General features: G+C 49.6%; 1 protein-coding gene across 3 annotated transcripts in view; it reads right to left on the bottom strand.

Annotated features, from left to right (window-relative positions):
* Window positions 1-27,745, bottom strand: part of ABCC1 (ATP binding cassette subfamily C member 1 (ABCC1 blood group)) — a 132,480-nt gene that overhangs the window by 64,058 nt on the left and 40,677 nt on the right. For all 3 annotated transcript variants that reach the window (XM_082432547.1, XM_082432548.1, XM_082432549.1), the window contains exons 3-7: window positions 25,654-25,779; window positions 22,740-22,877; window positions 21,407-21,532; window positions 9,634-9,695; window positions 7,713-7,844 (exon numbers count right to left, since the gene is read on the bottom strand). In XM_082432547.1, coding sequence (XP_082288673.1) covers window positions 7,713-7,844; window positions 9,634-9,695; window positions 21,407-21,532; window positions 22,740-22,877; window positions 25,654-25,779 — 584 coding nt within the window. The remainder of the gene's footprint in view (window positions 1-7,712; window positions 7,845-9,633; window positions 9,696-21,406; window positions 21,533-22,739; window positions 22,878-25,653; window positions 25,780-27,745) is intronic.

Raw genomic sequence — 27,745 nt, 5'->3', positions numbered from 1 at the left:
GCAGATCCACGGCCCTGGTCAAGCCTTCAGAGGACTGCAGCCACGGCAGACCCTGAGCCAGAACTACCCAGCTAGACCCATCCCAGACCCCCGGCCCAGAGACCCTGTGTGACATAGTAAATGTTCATTCTTATTTAAGGCTGCTACGTTTTGGGGTGACCTGTTACGCACCAACACATACAGCTTCCCTCTCCCAAAATGCAGTCAAAGCAACATCCTCAAAAGGCCAAACGTGGGCTCCATCCCCGAAATGTGCACCCAAGCTTCATCCCCATCGTCCACCCGACACAATCGTCCACTGCATGAGCTCACTGAACATCGTTTAATCACAGGGAATTCTTGCCTCTCCCATCTAAGCCACATCGGACCATTTGGACCAACTGAAACGCCCTCCTGGAGACCACAGCCTCCCAACCTGCCTTGGCTCCCTCCTCCGTCCCCACTCCAAACCGTGGGCACTGGTCTGGGCTCTGTCAAGTCCGTATCCTTCCCCTCGATGCTCCTCACCCCAGGAAAGGACCAGACACATGGGAATCATCCCTGAACCCCTGCCCTCCACGCTCCCAGCTCCAGTCAGGCACGTGTTGTGTCCACCCCACGCCCGGGATGTGTGCAGTCATCCATCCACGCTTTCCATCGCCACAGCCTCTGACCCATGCAAGTGACCATCGCCGGGGCCTCCTCGCCACTCCCCCCATTTCCTTCCACTCTCGTTCCCTAACAACCAAGTCCCTGCACGGCAGCCAGTGGGATCCTCCTAAAGTGCATCACCCCAACCTCAACTCCACTGCTGGCCTCCCGCTACATCCAGAATAAAATCTGAACTCTGGGTGAAGTTGTAGAACTTCCTATGGCTGCTGCAACAAATTAACACAAACTCAATGGCTTGAAACAACACAAATTTAACATCTCATAGTTGTGGAGGTCAGAAATCTAAGGTGGCTCCATGTATCTTTGGGACCTGTCAGCTGTGGAAGTCTCCCTTCCTAGCCATGGAAGAGCACATTCTTGTTTATTGGCAAAGCTGTCACTATTTAACTGGTATCAGATTCTGACTTGCACAAGTAACATTCTTCACTTCAAAAACCTGGAGGGTACTGGGTTATTGGGCAAACATCTAACTACTGTTCAAATGTTTCTAGGAAGCTGAAATAATTGCTCCAATGGAGGATGGAAAACATAACAAAATATCAAGATATCCAAAGCAATATGGAGGAAGTCTTATTTAGCATCCTGTAGTACACTGCCAACTGTCATTTTAAATCTCAAGTATGGTATTTAAATGGAGAATAAAGGAGTGCTTCCTTGCTATATAAATAAAATGCTTGATTTGTACGGATTAAAAAAAAAAAAGAAAAAAGAAATCTAAGGTGGGCCTGCAGGCTCCATGGGAGAATCTGTTTCCTCCTTTTCCAGCTTCTAGAAGATGCTTACAGGGACTTCCCTGGTGGCGCAATGGTTAAGAATCCGTCTGCCAATGCAGGGGACATGGGTTCAGTCCCTGGTCGGGGAAGATCCCACATGCCGCGGAGCAACTAAGCCCATGCGCCACAACTACTGAGCCTGCGCTCTAGAGCCCGCGAGCCACAACTACTGAGCCCGCACGCCACAACTACTGAGCCCATGCGCCACAACTACTGAGCCCGCATGCTGCAACTACTTAAGCCTGTGCGCCTAGAGCCCATGCTCCACAACAAGAGAAGCCACCGCAATGAGGAACCCGTGCTCCACAACAAAGAGTAGCCCCCGCTCACCAAAACTAGAGAAAGCCCGTGCGCGGCAACGAAGACCCAAAGCAGCCAAAAAAAAAACAAAAACAGCAGCCCATACACCTGGGCACATGGCCCCTGCCTCCACCTTCCAAGCCAGCCGCTCAGCGTCTTCTCTCTCTCACCTCCTGTCTCCTCCTTATAAGGAACCTCGTGATTATGACATCAGGCCCACCCGAATAACCCAGAATAGTCTCCCATCTCAAAATCCTGAACTGAATCACATCTGCAAAGTCCCTTTGCCATGTAACATATTCACAGGTTCTGGGGATCAGAATGTGGACATCTTTTTTTTGGGGGGGGGGTGTCATTCCACCAACCACAGAGGATTATTTCTATTTTTCGTGTTGTCAGTGTCACTGCGTAAGCTCTTTCCCTGCTCACTTTACTGACTTTTCCTGAAGCTGGGATTCTGGCAGGGATTTTTAGTATGATTTCATTCAGCACACACATGCCCTCTTGGAAAGGAAGACAAGAAGGCAGGGCAGCGGGGCAGGGAGTGGCTGAGTCGTTCCCCCCTCCGCATTCATTTTCTGCACCACGTCCTAAGCTGGGCCCTGGCCCTAGGCCTGCCTGGGCTGCCAGTGACCCAGGCTGTTTTCTGTGGCCAGGAGATGGGCGGCCAAAGGGCCAGGGAGAAGGTCTCAGGAGGGCAGAGAGGAGGAAGGCTCAGGCCTGGGGGAAAGGGGTCTAGAGAAGTAGAAGGGACCAGCTACAGCCAAGTCAGGAGAGAAAAAATATCCAGTGAACAAGAGCTCTCCAAGGGAAGCTGGCACTCCTGGACGGTGAGGAAGAAAGCAGGGCACCTGAATGGTCTGGCTGGGAAAGAAAGGAATGTTGGAGAGGGAAGGGCTGAGTCAGAAGAAAACTGCTCAGGACAGGGGAAGAGGAAGGGGTGGGGAAGCTGGAGGCTGGGAAGAAAAAGGAACTTGCTCACCCAAGAGATTTTTATATGGGCAAAGGTGCCCATTGCTCTCTCCTCCACGAATGCCCTGCTCTGGGCCGGGCCCTGGGGAGAGCCCCACCATCGAGCAGCCCTGTGAGAGAAACGGATCAGCCATGTGAGGGGGACTATCATGGGGGCTTCCTGGAGGAGGGGACATCAAAGCTGAGACCTGCATGATGAGGGATCGAGTCCACTTGCGGAGGGAAAGGGTGCTCTAGGCATGGGGAACAGGATAAGCCAGGCCTGGAACTAAGGGATTTTGAAAAGAGGTGAGGCAGCCCTTCCAAGAACCTCAAGTAACCAGAGCAGGGCTGAGAGAGCAGACTGGGAGGTGCGTGAACCAACCAAAGGGCCACGAGGAGCTACTGGAGGCTTTGTTTGTCATTTGTTAAACAAATAAGATCTCTAATGTTGAGGCAAAGGCAAAAATCTCAAACTTATAAAGATCATAGCTCAATTAAAACTAGATTTTCTGGATGTACTCTGAGCATTGTCTTTGATCCATAATACCCAGTATAACACAGAAGGGCAGATTTGACCTACAATTGCAGAGAACGGATTTTACACCCTTAACTCACATTTTCATTCTCCTTAGAGCTCACAATATACGGGATAACAGTTTTGGAAACCACAGATGGGCACGGCAGCCACCTCCCCACTCCCACCGCTCCAGCCCCGCACGGAAAGTATAGCCCTGGCAGGATTTTGACTGTGTTCAGCACAAATACAAATGACTCGAGATCATTCTTTCCCTTTTTGTTGCTGTTGTCGTAGAGTGCTTTTTGTTTCTCAAAAACAGGCTGTCAAGGGGGTTTCTCACCCTCTGATGTCACAATGACTGGGCCAGAAACCAGACCCTCTTTGAGTACAGGACCATCCCAAAGAAACAAGATCCTACCAGGCATCCATGTAGGTGAAGAGCCTGCCTAAAATCACCTAAATCTATGGGGGGTTTTGTTTGTTTATTTGTTTGTTTTTGCCACCACCGACGGCTTGTGAGATCTTAGTTCCCCGACCAGGGATCGAACCCACGCCCCCTGCAGTGGAGGCGCAGAGTCTTAACAATTGAACAGCCAGGGAAGTCCCAAAATCACCTAAATCTACACTCTAACTTCATCTTTGGCATAAATCCATACACAGAGTGTTTTTTTTTTTTTTTTTTTTGCAAGTTTAAATATACCTCGATTCTTTTCAGAAATGCAGTCAGCGTGCAAATTAAGTTCTGTTCAGAAATTTGCCAAGCATGAATCACCACTTTGCAAAACCTTGTCCATGAGGGTGACGATGGTTCTGGTCTCCAGAAGCACAAGACTGGGTCGGTCGAGATTTGCTGCTGCCACAGAGAAGGCTCCACTTAGGAGCACTCAGCAATCCTTCATTCTCTGTTCTAGCGCGCGCCTGAGTGTTTACCCACAGACATACACGGATGACGTTTTATTACAAATCCTTTGCCTTTCAGTTTCTGTTAAAGTTGAGCAAGAACACTTTGTTGATTTTTAAAGTAAGATACATGAGTGGGTTTATGTTTATATATTTCCTTAAAGTACATTTAAGGAGATGTTACAATATCTTTATTACTCAAGGGGGCAATGGGTCTGAAAGGCTGAGAACCATAGCTTAACACCTGTATTTTGGAGCATTCTGTTTTCTTTGTTTCTGTTTGTTATTTGCTGTTTGCACTCCTTTATGAAATAGAGACAATTAAGTAAAATGGTCACCCTTTCTTTAAACACTACTGCTTTTTTATACATTGCTTTATTGGAGTATAACTGATGTAAAATCAAGTTCACACATTTGAAGTGTACAATTTGATGAGTTCTGACAGATTTACACACCTGTCAGACCATCAGGGAAACCAAGATAATGGACACGCCCGTCACCCCCAAGAGCTCTCCTCTCTGTAATTTCTCCTCCCATCTCACTACCTCCCCCTACCTCAGGCAACCACTGATCTGATTTCTGTCACTACAGACTTGCTTTCATTTTCTGGAATTGTATATAAATGGAATCACCTAGTATGTATGCACTGTTGCCTGGCTTCGTTCACTCAGCGTAATTATTTAAAGATTTTCATGTGGCTGAGTGTACCAAGAGTTCATTCTGTTGTTTTGCTCAGAAGTGTTCCCTTGCATGGCTACACCGTGATTTGCACATCTTTTCACTTGTTAATGGTTGTCTGGGTTGCTTCCAGCTTTGGCCATCACACATAAAGCTGCTACGAACATCCCTGCACAAGTTTATGAACATATGTCTTCAGTTCTCTTGGGTGTACACCTAGGAGTAGAATGGTGGGGTGGTATCATAACTATTTAACTTTTTAAAAAAACTGCCCAAGTCTTTTCCAGAGCCATCAAACCATTATATAGTCATTTCAGCAGGAACCACAGTCCAAAATGGCCTTAACCTATGGGAGGCCGTAAGTCGAGAAATTTCCACTCCATTTTGTTAAACTCAAAATCATCTAATGAAAACCAATGAGGCACTGGATTTTAAAACCCAAAGGTCAGGGGAGCAGGGAAAGCAGCTCAGACCTGACTCCTGAGAGGAGTCACTCAGGGGTGAGGAGAAGAACTGGGGGCAGGGGGGGAGGTTGAGACCCGAGGCCAAGAAGCCAAGGCAGCCCTCCTGCCCGGGCCACGGTCACCTGCTACCCGGGAGCCCTGGGGCACCCAGCAGCCCAGAACACAGGACTCTCCCCTCCCCACCCATGTGGGTCACAGGGCCAGATGTGGCTCACGCCTCTGGGAACAGAGCCACTGACCCATCTGCCCCTACTCTCGCCCCACAAACCACCTTCCCCAGCACAGCCTAACTGGCTGATATAAAACAGAACTCCGGGCATGCCACTGCCCTGTGTAAAACCCACTGGTCTTCTCACCGCATTTGGGGTCAACCCCTAAGCCAGTACCATAGCCTATGAGATCCCTGCAAACACTTCTCCTACTTTATCTCCTCCTATTCTCCCCACCTCTCACTCCACTCAAGCCATACGGGGCCCCTGGCTGCTCCATAAGCATGCCACACTCACCGCTACCTCAGGACCTTTGCACTAGCTGTTTCCGTGAAACGGAAAGCCCTGTCCCCACATTTGCACGCGGCTCACTCCCTCCTTTGACACGAACCTCTGCTCAGAGAGGCCATCCCTGACCACCAAACCTGCATCAGCTCCCGCAGTCACTCTCACCCTCATTACCCCATTTAATCTCGTCATCACACTAAGGCTCTTCAAAGTTTCTCAACAGTCTGTGTTTGACTCCCAACTCCCTGTGTCCCACACGGAATGTAAGTGGCACCAAACAAGAAGCCTGTCTATCTTGTTCCACTCTCTGAACCCCCAGGGCCTAAACTGCACTCAGCATATCAGCAGTCATCAACTGCATCTGCTGAACGAATCAACAAAGGGCCAGGCCTGTGATGGAGCTTTATGCCGTACGGCCAGTCCTCTTCCCACAAAGCCTCATTGCCAGCCCCTCCTACAACATCTGCAGCAACCGGCTCACTGGGTGAGCCCCAGGGGACAGCACGGTGGGCATCCCCTGCCACCCAACGTGGGAAGGAGGCGGAGCCAAGCAGTCAGCGAGGCTCGGGTAACTCAAGCTGAGGACGCAGCCCTCTCATCAGGAAGGAGGCTGCAGGCCAGGCCGAAGGGAACCAGAGACCCCACTTCTCCCTGAGAACCTCCAACTGGGTCACAGACATGGGACAAGGCCAGAGCTGTGTGTGCACAGAGCACCAGCTATCGCCTCACAATGCCCAACCACAGAGGCTCAAGCTCAATCCACCTCCCAAGGGACAACTTCTCCTCTGTCCGTGGCCACCCCGAACGGGCCATGGCACAGAGTCACAAGTCCTCCGCTGATGTCCTGGTGGCCAGCACGATGTCCCACATTCCCATCCACAGCCTCGGCCTGAGTGAAGACCTGGAACTTGGGCGCTCCTGCAACGGGTGAGGAATCAGACCTAGAGCCTGGGCCTCTCTCCTGGGAGGCCAGCTGCTCTGCGGGGCCACACACCAGGCTGGGCTCTCGTCAGCCAGCTCTCCAAGGTGGACAACAGGCCCAACCCCGTAATGACAACATAAGTAATGACACCGTCCCCTGCCACCAAATCCCTCGTGATTTCTCTTCTGGCTCCTGTGGACGCAGGACGCGTCTTATGTCAATGTCATGTCCTGGTTTAATCGGCAGCCGTTTCTCTTTCTCACTGGTGCGTAAAATAATGATGCATCGCACAACTGATGACGTCCTAGATTTGATGAAATAAGGTATGTGCTGGGGAGGCCCTGGCCTGATTCCCCAAATAACCCGATGACAGAGCTCGGGGTTGGCATGCAGCTCTCGTCGGCGAGAGTCTGAAATCCTGGACACCGAGAGTGAACCCTGATGTTAACCACAGACTCGGGGTGACAATGCTGCGTCAATGTGGGCTCATGGGTTGTCACCAATGTGCCCCTCTGATGGGGGATGCTGACAGCGGGGCAGGGGTGCACCTGCCTCTGACCTTCTGCTCAGAACTGCTGTGAACCTAAAACTGCTCCAAAAATTAAAGGCTGTTGGAAAAAAAAAAAATCCAGTACAGCCCAAATCACCATCGAATGGGGCTTCTTAGGCTGAACACCTCAAGAAGTAGTTGACATGGCGTGTTGAACCAAAACATTTAAAACAGCGAGAACATTCAGGATGCCAGATGCTCGGAGAGAAGCAGGGAAAATGAGACTGACTCGGGGAGGGCAGGGTCACACAGCCAGGTACACGCTCGCCAAGGGTCACGGCAAACAAAATCGTTCTCCCACTTGACATCTTTCTCTCTTCTTTCCTCCTAAAATTGCCTTAGCTACACGTCACACTCTACCCCATTCTGCAGATGAGCAAACCGTGGCTCGGAGGAGGGAAGCAGCCCGCCCAGGGCCATGAAGCTAGTAAGAGGTGGAGGGATGGAGCTACGGGGTCGCCCCAGTGAGTGGCCAGCTTCCCCGGGGCAGGATGCCTGGCACTTACTTTCTGGACTTTGCACATTCTTTCTTCCAGTTCTTTACCAAAACGGGCACAACTTGTTCTGACGTGTCCTCCTTATTCAGGGACCAGAGGTCAGTGCTCTCCAGGGGCTGGCGGTAGCCCTGGACCATCATCCTGTGGCCGAAACACAAGGTGGGAGGTGATGAGAGTCAGAAGGAGGAGGACGACGACCCTCCCTGCCACCACAGCCATGCGACCGAAGGCGGCCGCAACTCAGGAATATCTCAATGAGGAATAATGGACATGCGGGCACATTAAATCATTATTGCTAATTTTACTGTTAGGTCACCCAGGAAAAACAGTCTCATTTTTAGAGATACATACAGAATATTTAGGAGGAATAGCATGATGGCTCTAATTTACTTAAAAAAAAATTTTTTAAGGAGAATATGACAAAGCATTAACCATCGTTAAATCAGGTGATGAGTTTATTGCGGTTTATCAGACTAGTCTTTCTGGTTTGAATACTTTCATGATAAAAAGCAAACCTAATATTTTAACTTGTTATTTGAAACATTTCAAACTCAGAGAAAAATCACAGGAATCTTACAAAGAATTCCTGTCTACCCTTCACCTAGTTCACGACTGTTAACATTTTAAGTGTGCTGTATCTGCCTCTGTCTCTAGATACATGCATATGCAAACACATACAGGCAGAGCTCAGATATATTGTGGGTTCGGTTCCAGACCACCGTGACAAAGTGAATATTGCAATAAAGCGAGTCACAGGAATGTTTTGGTTTCCCATATTAAAGTTATGTTTACACTATCCTATAATCTATTAAATGTGCAATAGCATTATGTCTAAAAAAAAAACAACATACAGAGCTTAACTTAAAAATACTTTATTGCTAAAACATGCTAAGCATCATCTGCACCTTCAGCGAATCCTAGTAATAACATCAAAGATCATGGATCACAGATCACTATAATAAATATAATAATAATGAAAAAGTTTGAAGGATTGTGAGAATTACCAAAATGTGACACAGAGACACAAAGTGAGCGAATGCTGCCTCAAAAATGGCGCCAACAGACTCCCTTGACGCAGGGTTGCCACCAACCTTCAATTTGTAAAAGACACAGTGTTTGCGAAGCGTAATAAAATGAAGTGTTTCTTTTTTCTGAACCATTTCATAGTAGGTTGCAGATTCTACGCATCTTTACCCCTAAGTATTAGTGTGCATCCCCCTAAGAGAAAGGACGTGCTCTGATATAACCAGAGTACAAGGACCAAAATCAGAAGTACGAGCCTGGCTGGCATGACCTACAGTCCATATTGAAATTACACCAACTGTCCTAGCGCTGTTCTTTAACAGCAACTGAAAAATAGTTCAGTAAGACAAATATTAAATTAAAAAAAAAAAACACAATGTTTGTAAAAAGTTTATAAAGACAAGGAAAAATGTTTGGGGGTTGGGGGAGGGATTTTAATAATCCCCAGTAGGATGCTGACAATGTAAAGAAAAAAGTGTGCAAATAAAAGGAGGGCGAGAAGGGGGTGTGTTGAGCTGTGGACGGCGGCTGCCTCTGGTGCTCTGGTGCTGTTGGTCCACGCTCTTACCCACTTTTCCTGCGGTGCACGGGCATTATTTTTCTCATGGGGGGAAACAATGCCAACGACAATAATTACACCTAATGCAAAAAAACAGCCAAATCCGAAGCTGAGCCAAGAGCGTGCAGCTTCTTGCCCAGGCCAAGCCGTCCACAGAGGTGCAAGCTGTTTAGGTTTATGCATTTATCACATGAACGTGGGGTCAGGGTGAGTGTCTCTGAGACCCCGGCCCAGGGAAGGCACACTCAGGACATAGCCCCATCGGAAAGGGCAAGGGAGGAAGAGCAGGGGCCCTAGTGGCACACTCATGGCCCAGCGGCCGCCCGAGGTTTGGGGACCAGGACTTACCCTGTGATCCACCAGAAGGTGATCCTGGAAAGGAAGGAGGCGCTGGATTCTGGGCAAGGATTCTAGTGGAGAGAAAGCACAGGGTGGGGAGCATAGGGGAAATGAACGGTTAAACTTCTCATCTACGCCAGCTCTAGGCAGGGAGCAGCCAGCTGACTGTTCTTCCTCCCAGTGGACCAGCGGCCACTCTCATGCCACTGATTTTCACCCTGAAAGGGCTTCCCTCCTGAGCACCAGTGGCCTGGAAAGAAACACCTGGCAGCTCCTCCAGTTTTACCTGGCAACTGTTTCCTGAGTGTCTGCTATGTGTAAAAATGGTACAATGAGTCCCATACCTGCCTTATCTTACATCCCCACAGCAACCCAACAAACACGACCCTACTGTTGTCCCTGCTTTAGTTCATTCATTTGTTCATTCAACAAATATTTACTGAGCATCTACAATGTGCCAGGCACTCAACAAGTTACTCATATCCTCACAGAATCTTAGGTGTGGTATTACTAGTATTCCTATTTCTTTCATTCATTCATTCATTCACTCATTCAACAAATATTTTCTGAGCACCTACTATGTGCCTACCACCTGTACACAAATCTGAACAGACATAACCCTAAACCAGGGCAATAACACCACCTGCTAACACTCTCTGCTAGCTAGCTCTGTTTTAAATGTTTTACACAAATTATCTCATTTAATCTTTATAACCACACTACGAAGTAGGTAAAAGCATCATCCTCATTTCATAGTTAAAGAAACTGAGGGGCAGAGAAATGAAAAGACTTGCCCGGGGTGCCAACAGCTAGAAGCAGTGGAGACAGAATGTGAGTCCCAAACAGTCAGGGTCCGGAGAGAGACATTAATCAAACGATCACATGAACAAATACAAAACCACAAGTGGGACAAGGCTCATACCCCGAAGGCAAGTCAATATTACCAGTGAGATCACTGGTATCTCACTGGGCTGATCTAGTTGACAGAGGTCAGGGAAGGCGCCCCTGAGGAAGATGGTCAAGCTGGGGTCTGAAGAGTGAGGAGAGGATAACTAAGTGAAGGGGAAAGGCAAGGCAATCCCAGCAGAGCGACTAGTGTGTGCAAAGGCCCTGTGGTAGAGGGGAGCATAGCCAGCTCCAGGAATCAAGAGGGGGCCTGAGTAGTCTACACTGGAGGCTGTGCTCAGTCTACGTTGGAGGCCACATAAGGGACTTTGGTCTCCATCCCAAGAGCAACAGGAAATCATCAACAGATTCTAAGCAAACTTTCAAAGAACCTCTTTTCCAGAGCCACAAAGATGAGCTCCAGTTCAATGCCACACAGGCAAGGAATGGGTAATCAGCACACAGCCTTTGAGACTGCACACAAGGGCCAATATGTTCAGGACTAAATCCTGAAACACAAGTGTTAGTGTAGGTGGGGTCACCAGGGAGTGATAGGATCATTAGCCGAGGATGTTGCTCTGCGTTCCAGCATTTTGCAGAGATAAGGTGCTGGGGAGCCCCATGAGGGAACACACACACTCTACCCAAGTGGTTGTCAACCCTGGCCGGGGGCACTCGAAAAAAAAATACCGTATCTGCCCCACCCCCCAGAGATTCTGATTTAGCTGGTTTTGGGGTGGGTCCAGGCACTTGAGTTTTTGTTTTTGTTTTTGTTTTCAACTCCCAGAGTCTCCTTGACCAAGTGGCTGGGCAGGAAATGTACAAGATAAGCCCAGAACATCTTGTCACACCTGACGGGAGGAGGGTTGGTAAAAGGCCTCAGAAGCAAACAGAAGTGGTTCCCACAAGCCCAGAAAGGGACCATTTGAGCTGCAATACAGATAGTAAGTCAAAAGGACTGAGACACATCACAAACGTTTAAATACACAAGTTCATCTTGATACTGGAAAAGAAGAAAAACCTCTTGGTGTCGCTGATGAAAAGATGCTAGTGAACCAAGTCGCTGTTTTGAAAGCAGAAAAAAGAAAGAAACAAGCATTTGTCTATGACACCACAGGGTGACTAAAGAGATGAGGAAGTGTCTTTGTATAAAATGGTCCCGCTAACAAATGAAGGAATGATATCACGTAAGAGGCTGCACCACTTTGCAACCATGGTGGATTTCTGGAATACTTGATGACATTAAAGAATTAGTATGTTTTTAGGCCATATAATGGTATTATTGTTGCACTGCTTAAAATCCTTATCTCTGAGATATTATTGTGGAAAGTTGGAGAAGGGTATACAGGAACTCTACCATTTTTGTAACTTTTTGTGAGTCAAGTTATTTCAAAATAAAATGTTATTAAAAATTTTTAATTCCTTATCTTTCAGAGATACATATTGAAATGTTTACATGCGATGCAGGGTAAACAGTCCATGGCGGTCATTATACCATGCTGTCCACATTTGTACACATTTGAAAGTTTCCATCATGAAAATCTTCCCCAGTGAGTCAAACAAGAAGCCTGGGCTGAGAACCACCAGGTTTCACTCTGGGGGCCGTGAGGCATGGGGAGGTTCCAGTCCTACCAGCCCGGGGAATCACCTGGGGAGCTTTGTAAACACAGCTGCCGAGAGTCCCAGCCCAGACCAACTAGATCACTCTCTCTGGGGCTGGGGCCCTGGCATCAGTATGTCTTTAATCAGATGCAGCTGGCCCACAGACCCACATTCTAAACCAACCTAAAGCCAGATGGTCCTGGGTTCAAATCCCAGCTATGCCATTGTCTAGCTGAATGACCTTGGGCAAGTCCTTTCACCCCAAAGCCTCAGTCTTCGCATCTGGCAACTGGGAGCGGTCAGTCCCACTGCTCAGCCTACCTCATGGGACTGCAAGGAGGGACAAGTGGAATGTGGTCCATGGGACCTCATTTTTCCAACCTAAGGCCGCAGCATTATTCCTGGAGCAGGTGGTGGTATTTGCTTTGTAGGCTGGTTTTTCTTCCGGAAGTGGATGGGTTGTCAGGGAATCGCAAATACACTTCAACTACAGCCCAGTTCCCACCCACTGTAAAAAGCTAAGGTGCTGGCAGAGAAGGGGATGGGGCGGGACACAGCTGGCAGTGACTCATTTATTTCTTAAGCAAAAAATGAAGGAGGATCTGCTTATATGCCAGGAGGTGGCTAAATACATCCAAGACTGAGCTACGCAGGAGAGACAGTGAGGTCCCAGCCCAGTACTGCCTCTCGCCTTGGAAGAGAGGGACCGTAAGCAAACCAAGATGCAAATAAATATACAACTATACACTGTGAGAGCTGTGACAACAACAACAAAACAGGGTCCCGGCGGGGGTGGGAGCCAGGCGTGGGGGGCGTCCATGGGTGAAGCAACATGAAGCAAGGTGGTTAGAGGGAGGTTTGAATCCCAGCCCTGCCACTTACTAACTGAGGCGCCTGGGCCAAGTTACTCGGTGATGATGAGATTAAATGAGATAAAACCTGTGAAGTACTTACGACAGCTCCTGGCGAAGAGTAAAAGCTCGAGCAATGACATTAGCAGTCTTAATGTGAATACTAATGGTAAACACAGTAACAAGTCCGCCATTTCCTGCAGACCGTGACACACCAAGAACTGTACCAGACGCTTCACATCAGGGCTGGCAAAGTCAGGCCCACAGTCCGGCCACTTGCAAAATAGTTTTATGTGGACACGGCGATGCCCATTCATTTCCCTACTGTCCACGTCTGTTTCTGAGCTACAGTGGCAGAGCTGAGTACTTGCGACAGAGACCATGTGGTCTACGAAGACTAAAATATTTACTATCTGCCTCCTTACAGAAAAAGTTGGCTGACCCCTGCTTACCTCAGACCTCACGACACCAAAGATGGCGATTCTTAAGGGGAGGAACTAGAACTCAGACGCGGGCCTTCTGCCTCCAAATCCAGCCTTCTTTCAGTCTTGGCATCAACGCAGAGTCAGCCCTGCACAAAGACGCCCAGCCGAGGGGGCGAGTGGGGGCTGAAGTGCATCTGGTCCTGGGCCTGGGGGCGGCAAGACTGCATCGGCTGAAAGGACGCAGGACCTTTCTCAAACTCATCCACCCGGAGCGGGCCAGGTGCCTTTTTCTAACCTGCACAAGGCCCAGTGCAAACTGCCAGGGTGTCACGCTTATACACACAGGGGCCTCACAAATCCTGGCATTGCTTCAAAATCAGGCAAGCCCAGCTGTGGGTCAAGAACAAAGCAACCTAGACTTATCATGATCATTTCGTAAATGTATAGAAATGGCGAATCACTATGGTGTGTACCTGGAACTAACAGCATTGTAGGCCAATTATACTTTAAAAAAAAAAAAAAAAAAGGGACATGTAAACACAGAATTCAAACAAGTCTACAGTGAACAATATTTACAATTGTTATAATGATGCAAACACTAATTACTGATGTAATTTAAAGTATGATAAAATTGGGGGGAGAGGATGAGGAAGGAGAGGTGGAGGAGTTATTCAATCTTCATCTCAACATTTATAAAGTTAAAAACTGCTCTTTTGGGCACTCCCTGGAGGTCCAGTGGTTAGGACTCCACACTTTCACTGCTGAGGGCCGGGGTTCAATCCCTGGTCGGGGAACTAAGATCTCACAAGCCACGCAGCGCAACCAAAAAAAAAACCTGCTTTTTTCTTTTCCTTTTATTCTACCTGTATGAGAAAATAGATGTTATCAACTAAACCTATTGTGGTAATCGTTTCACAATACATGTAAATGAAACCATCAATGTTGTATACCTTAAACTTAATCAATGATGTATGCTGATTATTTCTCAATAAAACTGAAGGAGAAGAACGAAGCAACCTGTCGGCTGCGTAACTGAAGGTGAATTCATTCCCTTTATACCCAACTGTACCCAAATGGAGTCCTACTGCTAAGACCATAAGAAATGATGGCCCAGCAGGGAGAGACTAATCCTCACTCTGGCTAGTAAAAATCCCAGCCCCTGCGAGAAAATGCACCCTCCAGATGCAGTAAGGCTGGATCAGCAACGTGAACACTTCAGTTTCTAATGTGCACAATCCAGGAGCCTCCTTAAGTTCGTCTCCCCAGCTCTCCTCCCTCCTCTGGATCCAGATACAGATGTTCAGATTATCAGAAGTCACATCGGGCAGACAGCGGGTCCTGTCACCAGCACAGATAAGAAATTACATCAGTTTGGGAGCCGGTTTCTGGAAGTCCCTATCTGACATGAGAGGCCTCAAGTGATAACAGACGATTAGAGTTCTGAAGTAGTCAAGAACTGATAATTAAAGAAAGAAGGAAAGGGACTTCCCTGGTGGCACAGTGCTTAAGAATCCGCCTGCCAATGCAGGGGACACGGGTTCGAGCCCTGGTCCAGGAAGTTCCCACACGCTGTGGAGCAACTAAGCCCACACGTCACAACTGCTGAGCCTGTGCTCTAGAGCCCACGAGCCACAACTACTGAGCCCACATGCCGCAACTACTGAAGCCCGCGCGTCTTAGAGCCCATGCTCCACGACAGGAGAAGCCACCGCGATGAGAAGCCCTCACACCACTATGAAGAGTAGCCTCCGCTCGCCGCAACTAGAGAAAGCCCACGCACAGCAACGAAGACCCAACGCAGCCAAAAATAAATTAATAATAAAATAAGAAAGAAGGGGAAAAAAAAAAAAAAAGGAGGTCGCTGGACAAGGATCCAGGCAGCGTTCCGTTCAACCAAAACCAAGCAGAACTTCTCGAGGTGGAAAAGACAGGGCTGCTGGCTGGGGGTTTCCTGGCCTCTGAGACTGGAGTAACTCCTGTCCCAGGAGGAAGGAGGATTATTAACTGATCCCCCATTTGGTTAGAAACAAGAATAATTCACACAGGCCCTGGCTGAAAGCGGAGGAAGAGGAGCAGGGAGCTTCATGCAGAGAGCTGCATTCTTTGGCATCTCTACCTGGTGCAGGTAATTTGGCCTGAAACTATGAGGTTTAAACTAATTTGGTACACAGCCCCCAGGCACTGGTCCTCTGAGAACTGGTCACCCGTGACCTCGCACGAGGCACTCTAAGGACCTTTGTCTGGGCCCTCAGCATTCTGGCCTTTCTGTCAGAAACTCTCTGGGTCCCCACCCACCTTTTCTGGTTCTGATTCTACTTTTAGTTCAGTTTTCTGCCAGTTACTCTAGCAGTAAGGGACGCGTGAGCAGCAGTGTAGCTCAGACCAGGGGTTCTGAAACCCGGCCCCATCACCAGCATCCATGGTGCCTGGGGGTTTGTTAAAAATAGAAAGCCTTAGGCCCCACCCAAACCGACTGACTCAAGAAGCTCTGGGGGTGGGACCCGGCAATGATCTGTGCTTTAACAAGCCCTCCAGGTGATGCTGATGCAGGCTCAGATGTGAAGGGCTCACCGGGTGGAAGGACTCCCAATCCAGCCTTGTGAACTCAGGCGACACTACACCACCCTGAACCTCGGTGTCTTCATCTGTAAAATGGGGGGAGACTCACAGTTCCGCCTCAAAGTTGGGTTGCTGTGAGGATTAAATAAGTTTATTTATTAACACAAGGCTGCTATTATTATTATTGGTTGGAACCACCTAAACGTCCGACAGTAAGAAATCCGTTGGTACAGCATGTTACACTGGTGTTCTTTGTTGGCTCTGCCGCTTCTCAGCTGTGTAAAGCTCCTCCGGGCGCAGGACCACAATTTCTTCCACTGCGGCACACACGATGTGTGCTTTTCCCATGAACTCGTCCGATTTCTCTTCCTGGTTTTTGATGCTCTGCTACACACAGGGTCACTGTTCAGGCCAGCCTTCCTCTCAACCTGCCTGGACTCTGGCAGTGGCTTTCCTAAGTGTCACCAGCCTCATGCATCCTCCTTTCAGCAAGAGGGATACTCCAAAACACTTCCAACCTGAGTGTGTCACCCCCCCCCAGCTGAAAAACCTTCCATCAGATCAAAATTCTAAGTCCATATGGTGACACCCAGTTCTACCCTTGATCTTTCATGCTCAGGTCCCTGGCCCCTGTGACCCAAGCAAGCAGAAGTCCACGCAGTTCCCGAACACCCACAAGCTCCATCATACCGCTGGACCTCTGGACACGCTGCTTCCACCACCAGCAGCACCTTTCCCATCCACCCTCCAGCCTTCAACCTTACTGGCCTGACGGAGGCATCCCCTCCTCCGGATGCCGGCTCTGGCACCCCAGGCTGAGTTCAGGACTGCTCCTCGGGCACCCGCAGCCCCCAGCACTTCCCTGTCTTGGAACCCCACTGTCCATCCCGCAGCAGCAGCTTATTTGCCTGCCGCCTCCTCCTCCATCTCTCCTAAGGGGTGGTCAATGTCTGTTCGTTTCTAGGTACTCCGAGCCCAGCGGAGCCCCCGGCACAACACCGAATCACTAAATGGCCGAAAGCGTAACGGAGAGAGGAATTAAAAATGGAGTTTTCGATGCTCTCATTAACAGTCTAGGCCCAGCAGTTGCCTCTGGGCTGCAAGGGGTAGAGACTGACCATGAAGGGGCAGGAGGGGACTTTCCGGGGTCCTGGGAATGTTCTGTATCTCAATAGGGGTTTGAGTTACTCATTTGTCAGCACTCATCAAATGGTAACTTAAGATTCAGGAATGTCACTATGTAAATTTACTTTAAAAAAAAAAAAAAAAAAAGAACCATAAAGAGATATTGAGCTCTGGCTAATGATTTGCACAGTGAACTGTGTGAATGAAGGATACTAATGTATTTCAAGGTGACTTTTAAATACCAAAAATCTTAGCCGGCTGGCTGGCTAGACAGATTTGCGATAAAGCAAATTTAGCAAAATGTTAACTTGTAGAATATAGTTGGTGGGTAGATGGGGAGTACTCGCTGTGTCTTACAACTTTTCTGTAGATTTGAAATGTTCACAGCAAAATATGAACAGGATTAAAAATACCTCTTACACCAAATGAGCTGAGCAGTTTTTAAGAATTTGCTAAACCGGTGCTTTTCAACCATGAACCACCCCAGGGATCTGGTGAAAATGAGACCCTGACTCAACAGGACTTGGCAGGCCTGAAACTCTGCATTTCTAATGAGCAGCTGAGGGATGCTGATGCCGCCGGTCTGAGGACCCCACTTTGAGAAGTGAGGGCCTACTATCCGCCACATTTGCCCCTGATGCCCCCAACTGCCAATGGCAACCCCCTCCCTGCACCCTAAGCAGCAGCCTCAGGGCCAGCAAGATAAAAGGACTAGAGGCCGGGGACAGGTGACAGCCTCAGAAAGCCTGCGAGGCCCGCGAGGCCCGGCCCCACTTGATGCACCGAGGGGAGCAGCCCTGCCAGGAAGCGGGGCCAGGACACAGCTCTGAGTCACACGTCAGGCCCGGGGCCAGCTGGGGAGGACGGCAGCTTGGTGACTCAGCAGGGGGGAGAAGGTCAGCACTGCCGGCCCCCATGCTGGCCCTGCCTGACCCTGGCCTTGGCTGACTGCTCGCTCTGAGGACAGGTGACATGTGACTGCTGCTCTGAGGGCGGGACAGCGACAGGGACCGGACTCACCCCGTCTTCCAGGCTCCACTGTGATGTGAGCCCTGAGGGTGACGGGGGGACAGCAGAGGTGACACCTAGCAGTGTCCTCCTCCCCAGATCACAGGCCTCCGTTCCGGGGCAGGGAGGGGGGTGCAGCCAGCATCAAATCGAGCCTCAACCCATTTTCAAGAACAGGGCAGAGGTCTTGAAAGGAGAAGCGACTTGCCCAAAGTCAGATCCAAAAGTCACATAACCTGATTCCCAGCCTTCATCTCAACTGTAGTCACACAGTCTGCTGACCTGCTTAACGAGACCATAGCTTCCTGGGGGCATGCAGTAGATGGTATTTTCCAAAGTTGGCCAGGCATCACTTGCCATCTCACACGCTCTTCTTACAGTGAGACCTGGCCGCTCCCCCATCTAGAGGTGGGGGCCTGTGTGCGCCCACCCCTTGCACCCAGAAGACCTTCGTGGTTGCCTCAATCAGAAGAGGGTGGCAGGAATGACTCTATGTGACTCCGGGACTGGGTCCTAAAAGGTGACACAGCTTCCACCTCGTGCGTGCTCACTCTTAGAGACCAGCCGCCACGCTGTGAGGAAGCCCAGGCAGCTCGGGGAGACCAGGTGGGGCTGTCAACCCTGGCTGAGGCTCCAGCCAGAGGCCAACGCGCTAACCACCCGACACGTGAGCAAGGACCCTAAGTGAAAACCACGCAGCTGAGCCCAGCCAATGCCCGGGCCTGTGACACATAACAAAGTACTGTTGCTGTTTTATGCCACTAAATTCAGGGTGGTTTGTTATGGAGTAACAGATAAGCATAGCAGGGCATGGACCACACTTTTTCACATACTGCTGTGTCCCCAGAACCAAGCGCAGTATAAAAACGGTGCTTAATAAATATCTATTGGAAGAATAAACAGGACACAAGTGAAATTAAAGCCCAGGGTCTGCCTGACTCCAAAATGAGGCTCTCCTTCCATTACCATGTTGCCTCCACCATCAGATTCAGGCTGTAAGTCAAGACAACCTCTCTGAGCCTCGATTCCCACAAGAGAAAAAGAACAGCTGGGAGAAGAGTCGGGGTACCTGGGCAGAGAAGGCCCCACACCCCAGAACTGCAGAAAGCACAATGGGAGGAGGAAGGCAGCTCTGTGAGACACCCCGATGCACACACACCCAGGGAAGAAGAGACAGGAATTCTATCCAGATCCCAGAGGGGACCAGAAATCAGAAATTCCCCATAAAGCATCAGGGACCGTCCACTGGGAGAGGCTGCTTCCCAGGCCCCACAGGGAGCCTGAAGAGTCAGGAGATCCCCACGTGGGCCTGTCTGCCTCCCCCAGGCTCGGTTTACCCCCAGAGCACCCCAGGGTCTGCAGTCACTCAGGGGGGTATGACTTGTTCAGTGCGATCCCCGTCTCCACAGAACAGCCTGACATCTAATGTTTCTGATGGGGACACTCCACTGTCACACACCCACACCCGTGCATACAAACACCGACGAATAGCAGACATGGGGGCCGGAGACATCTTAGCTCCTCTGTGCCAGGCAGGGGCTGGATCCCCTGGGTGTTCATGCATGGCTGCTGCCCTTGTGAACTTTATACACATGCAAAACACACTCACATGAACACACAAAAACACACACATGCACACACTCATACACATCTACATGCAAAACATGTAAACATAAATATGTACATGCACGTACACACACCACACGCACACACACCTGTGTGCACAAACACACATAAATACACACATTCACAGACACACATACACACTTTTCTAATTTCTCCAACCCAGCTCCCCCCAGCGCAGGGAGATGAGAAAATGAGGCCTCTGCGAACACACTCTAGGGCACGGGTTTCTGAAGCTCACACTGGGAGCATCCGTCGCCTCCTCCAGGCTGATGCCCCACAGGTCCTTTCATCACCCACAAAAGCAGCCTCAGCCTTTTGCTGAGGTTCAGGCCAAACCCAGCAGAACCACAGCTGAAAACTGCTCCCACTGCAATTTCATCCGTTAGCAGCTGACTAACCATGAACAAAGCAACAAATGAATGCTCCAAAGGCTTCCCGTCCCTCTCAGAATAAAATCCAAACAGCCCACCCGGCCCATAGGTGACTGTCCCAGCTCTCAGAGGCCATCCCTCAACCCCCTCCTGCCTCTCGCTTCTCCAGCCGCACTGGCCTTTCCTGCTGTTCCGGCGACATTCACGGCAGCTCTGCCCCAGGCCTTTGCACTTGCCACCCCTCTGCCTGGAACCTCTTCCCCTGGGTATCTGCTTGCCTGGCTCCCTCGCTCCTTCAGGTCTCTGCTCCAATGAGGTTTCCTGGGGGGGTGGGGGGGGGGCTTCCCTGATGGCTTTTATCAAAACCACACACGACCCCAAACCATCATCTCCACCTCCTTTCCCCACTTTCTTCTTCCCAGCCTTTACCACCACCTGACTGATAGGATATATACTTGGCTCCTGGGTTACTGTTTGTGCCCCTGCCCGTGAAAACACAAACCTCAAGTGGCAATAACTCTGCTTTATTCACTGCTACAGCCCTGTGTCCAGATTGGGGCCTGGCACTTGGCACTAGACAGAAGGAGGGAAGAAAGAAAGGGGAGGAGTGAGGAAGGCAAAGAGGATGGACGGAGGCAGAGAGGGAAAAAGAAGACAGGCAAGGGTGATAAATAACCGTGTTCACTTTCCTGCTACCAGCAGAAGGGCGGCCATCCCCACCCCGCCAACTCAGATCCTTCTACACAAGCAGGATTTCCCTCAAGCGGACGGAAGAGACCCAGGATCTCAAACTCAAACCCCCCAGGGGCCCAGACTCAAACCCCCCAGGGGCCAGGCACGTACGTAGGTGAGGGAAGCAAGACTGTCTAATGAAGCAGGGAGTGGTGAGGACTGCGGTAGGAAACCAGGGCAATGCTCCTCAAATCTGGCCAACCGCTGCCATGTGGGATAACAGTCCTACTGCTGCCAGAACTTCACATTTTTCTAGAAAATCTGGACAGTTAGAACTTATATGAAATTTCCTGATTTTTAAAAGTTCACTCGCACTGTCTAAAACCACTACGCCAACCAAATGAGACAACGGGCTGGAAAACACAGCAGTTAACAACTATGAATCAGATTCCCTCCTTAAATCCCCCGAGCCACGTCTATGGCTCAGTTTTTCCATCGGTACAGTGGAGAGGATAATGTCACGTATCGCCAGGTGTTCAGGGAAGACAGAAGGAGCTCCTAGATGGACGATACTGGCTCAAATCAACGTTAGCTGGCACTGTGTATTCTCTCTTGCACACACACATGCACACACACGTGTCTCTGTGATCACACTTACGGGATCGTGGACGGTTTCGGAGAACAGCGGTGAGCGGTCTGAGAAGCAGGACAACACAAGCTGGATCAGCACGAGGGAAAAGTAAATGTAGAAAGTGACATCGCGAAAGACGTCGACTTGGGCATCCTGAACAAGAGGGAGGGAAGGAGGAAGAAAAGATCACTTTCTGGAAGCAACCTGCGGAGGCCGGGGGAGCAGACAGCAGAAGGCCCACTCTCTCAGCCTGCAGGCCTGACGGCAAGCTTCCCCACCCTGACCCTACCCCCTGCAAGATAACAGAAGACAAGCAGTTACGTCACAGTGTGGTCCACACTGCCTGGTCCAGGCAGCCGACACGGGGGAGGAGCCCCAGGCTTGGGAGTAGAACAGACCTACCTTCAAGGCCTGACTCTGCTCATTCTGGCCGTGGGACTTTGTCTACTTACTTAACCTCTCTGTGCCTCAGTTTCCCCATCTACAAACAGACCAGTGGTTCTCAAGTGTGGGTGACTTTGCCTCCCAGGGAACATCTGGTAGTGTCTAGAGACACTTCTGTTCAGGAGCGGGAGGCTACTGGCACTGCCCCAAACATCCGACAACCACAGGACAGCCCCACAAAACAAAGATGTCTCGGGCCCCAAGTGTCAATTAGTGCTGAAGCTGAGAGACCCTGTCAGGGTAATTGTGAGAAGCCAGTAAGATTATTCACGGAAATGACTCAGTCCCCGGCCTGGCACTTTGAAAACACCAACTCAATAAATGTCAGCTGCCATCACTATTAAAGACTGCCTGAAATGTACACTGCAGGTGCTCAATAAACATTCAGTTACTCTTCCTTCCTTTGCCTGATGCCAGTTCCTGATTAGCCCGAAGGTGACAGGGAACAACGTGACAGTCTGAAAGAGCACGCTCTTCAGAATCCTTAGGAGCAGCGGATGGCAGCCAACGAGAGCCACTTCCCAGCCAGAGCAGCACCAAGGCAACGTGGGGACGAGTCTAGGGTCCCCAAGGAGCCACCACTCTGCAAACACTGCTCCCTGCTCCGCTCTGTTCCAGACAATAGACACCGAGAGCCAACTTGCCTGGCTGTTACCGCTGACAGAGGCTCAAAGGGTGGTGTGTATCTGCCCGCAGCTCCTGCCCCTGAGAGCTACACAGACACATGGGGCCCTGAGGAAAGAAGGTTCTAGAACAAAGGTTGCACAGGCGAGGGAAATCCTCAGGAAAGACGCTAGGCCCATGCAGTAGCCATCCCCTGGTTCCCATGGAAACGCACAGTTTCCACAAAAGCCAGAAGGAACAAGCATCTTCCAGGAGACGCTGACAGAAGACGCAAAATGAGGCCACCACTTACCTCTTTTAAGGCAGTCATGATTTTGGATCTCAGGATGGCCAGGGCACACAGTAGGGCTATAAGCCAGAAAGTGAGCATGATCCCTGAGGACTGGACTCCCCTCCTTCTCTCGATCTGAATTAAAAAGGTAGCAAGCAGCTGGAAGAGAAAAGCATACAACGGGAGTCGCCAGGAGAAGGCCAGGCTCCCAAGGCTCCCACAGTCCAAAGCCTGGCAGATGCACGGCCTGGAGGAGGGCTGCTGTCGGGCCAGTGGGAAGCACTGGGAACAGCCTGGGAAGGACCTGGCTCCAGTCCCAGCTCTGCTCTTGCCTTGCTGGGTGACCCTGGGCAAGTCACCGAACCTCTCTGAGCCTCTGCTGCCTTGTCTGCAAAATGGGGATGGTAACAGTATCCAACTCGAGAGCTGTGGGAATCTAACAGACCAGGTACAGACCCAGGACAGGATGGAAATGTCGGGGGAAAGCTCAGTTTACGACAGAGATCGGCACACTTTTTCTTAAAGGACTGGATTTAGGCTTTGTGGGCCATGGAGTTTCTTTCACAACTACTCAATTCTGCACTGCAGTGTGAAAGCAGCCTTAGACGATACATGAAAGAGTGGACACGGCTGTGTACCAATAAAACTTTATTTACAAAAACAGGTGGCAGGCTGACCCTCGATTTAGATCAGGAAATCCAGCCCTGACGCTGACTGGCTCTTGTGCCTTGGGCAGCAGTGGTAACTGCTCCCCTTTATTGAGCTTCTCTTATCTCCGCCGCATAGGAGGCATTCACACGCACCGACTCGGTGCAGCCTGTTTTCAACTGTTTTCAACCCCAGTTTGCAGATCAGGAAACTTACTTAACCTGCTACTGTCACATGCCTGTCTTCAGGAAACTTCATTAGAACAACCGTGGTGGGCGGATTGGGATTTTATTTCATTCCTGATACCCGGAGCTATGACTTCCGTTTTACATGTGACTTAGAGATCAGGAAGAGAAAATAAACAATGAAACTGTGTTTCCTTGAAAGAAGGAAATGCCACGGCCATTCCCCAGACAGGCGGCCCTCTGGAGGCAGACCCCAACGCCAGTCACAGTCACGAACCTGACTCCCGTGGAGCTACGGGCACCGAGGGCACCTCCCCTCAGCCCCCAGCTGCTTGAGCCAGAGACACGTCTGTCTGTCCTCATCTGTCCTCCTCGGTCCCCCATCTCCCTCACCCCCTGCATCTATCCATCAGCAACTCACACTGGCTCTGCCACCAAGGCCCGCCCTCAGCTTACCTGCTGCTCACCCTGGTCTCAGCCTCCATCCCCTTATGCCAGATGACCCCCTACTGGCCTCCCAGCTTCCACTCCTGCCCCACAATCCATTCTCCACTTGGAGGCCACGGTCAGCTCTTAAATATGCACAGCCTGGCATGCCCTTGCTCAGAACCTTTGCCTTTAGGACTGGGGGGTTTTAACCTGGGGTCCAAGGACAGGCTCTGGATAGAACCCAGGGGTCCATGAACTTAGATGGGAAACAATTACAGCTTCACTTTCCCTCATTAGCACCACCAATGACACGTGAAAGCAACAAACCACAATGGCATCAGCAGTGCCTGGGGCTCTGTCACCATTAGAAATCGTATCTGAAAATAGACAGCTGAAGGGACTTCCCTGGTGGTCCAGTGGTTAAGACTCCGCACTTCCACTGCAGGGGGCACGGGTTCGATCCCCAGTTGGGGAACTAAGATCCTGCATGCTGCACGGCGGTGGCCAAAAAAAAAAAAAAAAAAAAAAAAAAAAAGTACCTGAAGATGTCTCTGACTATCATGTATGGTCAATTGCTATTTGGAAATTAAGGAAGAGTCAGTCACAGCTACTGGTAGGTCTTGATTTGAAATGCATTCATAAAGAAGCACATATATTTTTATTTTGCTTTTTAATCTTTTGATAACTGTGATTAAAGATAACTGGTTTCCCAGCCCAAATGTCCTGCACCCAAAGAATGGATAAACAGTGCATGCAGAATCCATACAATCAAACACGCTGAGCAACTTTAAAAAAAAAAAAAAAGATCTTTGGAACCGCAGGGCCTGAGAAGTCAGACTCAAACTGCTCCAGCCTTCATGGTTCCATTCACATGACATTCTGGAAAAGGCAAAGCGATAGGGGCTGAAAACACAGCAGCAGTAGCTGGGCGGGGGGCGGGGTAAGAGGTGGAGAGAAGTGCTGGAGCGGCACCAGGGGAACTTTTGGGGGTGATGGAGCTGTTCCATAGCTTGATTGTGGACATGGTACTCACCTGACAATATTTGTTTATCAAAACTCATGAATTGTTCAAGGAAAAAAGTGAAGTTTACCCTATGTAAATTAAACCTCAAGTAAAAATATAAATGTACATCACAAAATCTTCATATGTATACATATGTGTGTATGATTGGTTTCCTTTGTAAGCCTATGTGTTCTATGATTATTCTGAGAAGGAGACCAGATTGGCAAAGAAGAAAGGGGTCCATGGCACAAAAAAGGTTTAGAACCCACCTTCAGGAATGAAAAACAAGACAAAACCCACTAACCCTGAAGCTCGAGGTCCCCTGGGGTCAGCCCTCTGCCCTTCCTGCCATTCCTGTTCCCCTGCTCTCCCTCCTTACTGTCTCTGCCCCAGCCACACAGGCCAACTCTCACTCTCTCCCTCCGACCCCAGGACTTTTGCACATGCTATTCTCTCCAACTGGATCATCCTCTGCCCCCAGCCCCTTCAACTTTTTAACATCCTGCTCATCCTTTAGGCCTCAGCCCCATCATCCCTTCCTCCCTACCCCCCACAAGACCACATCAAATTCACCTAACACAGCTGTATTTCTGGATTTCTACTGTGAGATCATTTCATTTCTAAATGCCAGCCACTACTTTTGGTCTCCACAGTGCCAGCCCCTACTTACCATGGTGATGCCCAAGAGGGTTGGGCTGACCAGAAACACTGGGGCCAGGAGCTTGCCCAAACTTCTTTCCCAGAAAGAGTAGAAGAGGTCTGCCCAGCAGACGATCCATAGCAAAAATCCCAAGGCCTGGAAGAGAAGTACATACACATCTTACAGCGGACAGCAATGGAACTTCCCCCAGCACCTGTGCAAAAATCTCAGCCTTGGGGGCACCAGCCACCCCCTAAACCATCAGCTGTGGTCTTCAGATACAGCATGTATCCTCTGGAACACAGACAAGCCCTAGGTAGGGTGAGCCAGCACCTGGGCCATCCCACACTGGTCTGTATCTCTCCTGCACCACAGGCACAACTCTGTGTGGTCACTACTCTCCCCAGCACCTGAAAACGCAAGTCTCTGGCTTATCTACATCTGTAACCCCAGCAGCCTGCACAGGGCACCTCTCAGGATGACCATTCATCCAACAATATTCATCCAACCAAAATTTACTGGGGTCCTACTGTGGGCCACATACTTGCCAAGGTGCCAAGGATACAACAGAATAAAACAGACAGAAGTCGCTGCCTTCATGGAGCTGTGATTCCAGTGGAAGGAAACAGGCAAGAAACAAATTGAAAAATACATACTATAATGCCAGAAAGGAGTAAGTAATACAAGGAGGAATAAAACAGGTAAGATAGGGTGGTCAGAGAAGGCCTCTCCCATCAGGTGACATCTGGGTAAAGAGCCAACCGTGACTATTTGAGGGAAAGAACAATTCAGGCAGAGGGCAAGTGCAAAGGTCCTGAGGTAGGAATGTGTTCAGTAAGGTTGCAGCTGCTGTCGCATGAGCTGTGGGTGTGGTAGGAGACGGCTGAAGAGGAGCCTGGAGCCAGACCAAGCGGGGCCACTGTGAGGACGTCCAGGTTTTATTCCCTATAATGAGAAACCACTAGAGGTTTTTTGAGCAAGGCACGGATAAAATCTGATTTACATTTTAAAGGGAGATGTTGTTCCCCAAGAGAAGTACAAAGCGCTTCCAGAAGTCTAAGAGGAAGACATCAGATCCAGCTGAGGATAGGGGAGCAGACAGCATATTGAGATAGGCTTGGATTGTGGTCTGAACGAGACAGGTTTGGATGGCGGTATTATAGGCAAGGGGCCAGCTTCAGTAAAATCACTCAAGTTTTCCTGTTTGCCAAGGGCTTATGGAAATAAATTTTGGGAAATGTGGCTTAAAAAAGGACTGAGACACATGGTAAGTCAAGAGGAGAAAGTGGAATGAAGGGCAGGTATGTACATGCCCTTCACGTGTCTCCCCCAGAAAGCTCATCCTTACGAGGGGAAAACCAGCACCTGCACAGTGGAGAAACCAGACACGCTGACCAGAGGAACAAAATTAAGCCGATCAACGAGGGGCAGATGGACACCATGCGGCCTTAGATGTAACCAGAGAAGGACCCCACATCCCATTTGTAGTTTTCCAGCCAGACAGGCATTACCTGAATCTAACCAGGAGGGAACATCGTCCCAATGCCCAAGTTGAGGAACTGACTCTAAACTAACTGGCCCACGCGCTCCAAATATGCCAATGTCATAAAACACAAAGAAAGGTGAAAAGTTCTTCCAAAATTACAGAAAAATAAAGAGTGTGACTAGATGCAACGCATGACCTTGAACTGGGGGGAGGGGGAGGGGTGCTAGAAAGGACAGTATTGGGACAAGTGACAAAAGTGGAATATACACAGTAGGTTTTTTTTAAAGTACTGTGTCCATGTTAAATTTCCTGAATTTACTGTACTGTTGTTATATGAGAGAATATCCCTGTTTTGAGAAGAGATACACTGAAGAATCACAGGCGTGGTGGATGCTAGCTTTTCTCAAATGATTCCGAAAAAAATAAATAATACGTGTATATGGAGAGAGCAAAAGAGAAGGATGAGGTTAAAATGTTAAATGTGGCAAAATGTTAAAAATCGGTGACTATGAGTAACGGGTATACAGGGCTGGGGGAGTGCTTAGTATCATCCTTGCAACTTTTCTATAGTTTGAAACTATTTCAAGATAAAAACTTTTTTTAAATTAAAAAGACATCCTTGGGACTTCCCTGGTG

This window comes from Balaenoptera physalus (assembly GCF_965194825.1).
Source record: "Balaenoptera physalus genome assembly, chromosome: 16".
Classification (NCBI taxonomy): domain Eukaryota; kingdom Metazoa; phylum Chordata; class Mammalia; order Artiodactyla; family Balaenopteridae; genus Balaenoptera; species Balaenoptera physalus.
The sequence above is the reverse complement of the archived record's forward strand: the minus strand, read 5'-3'. Positions and strand labels throughout refer to the sequence as shown.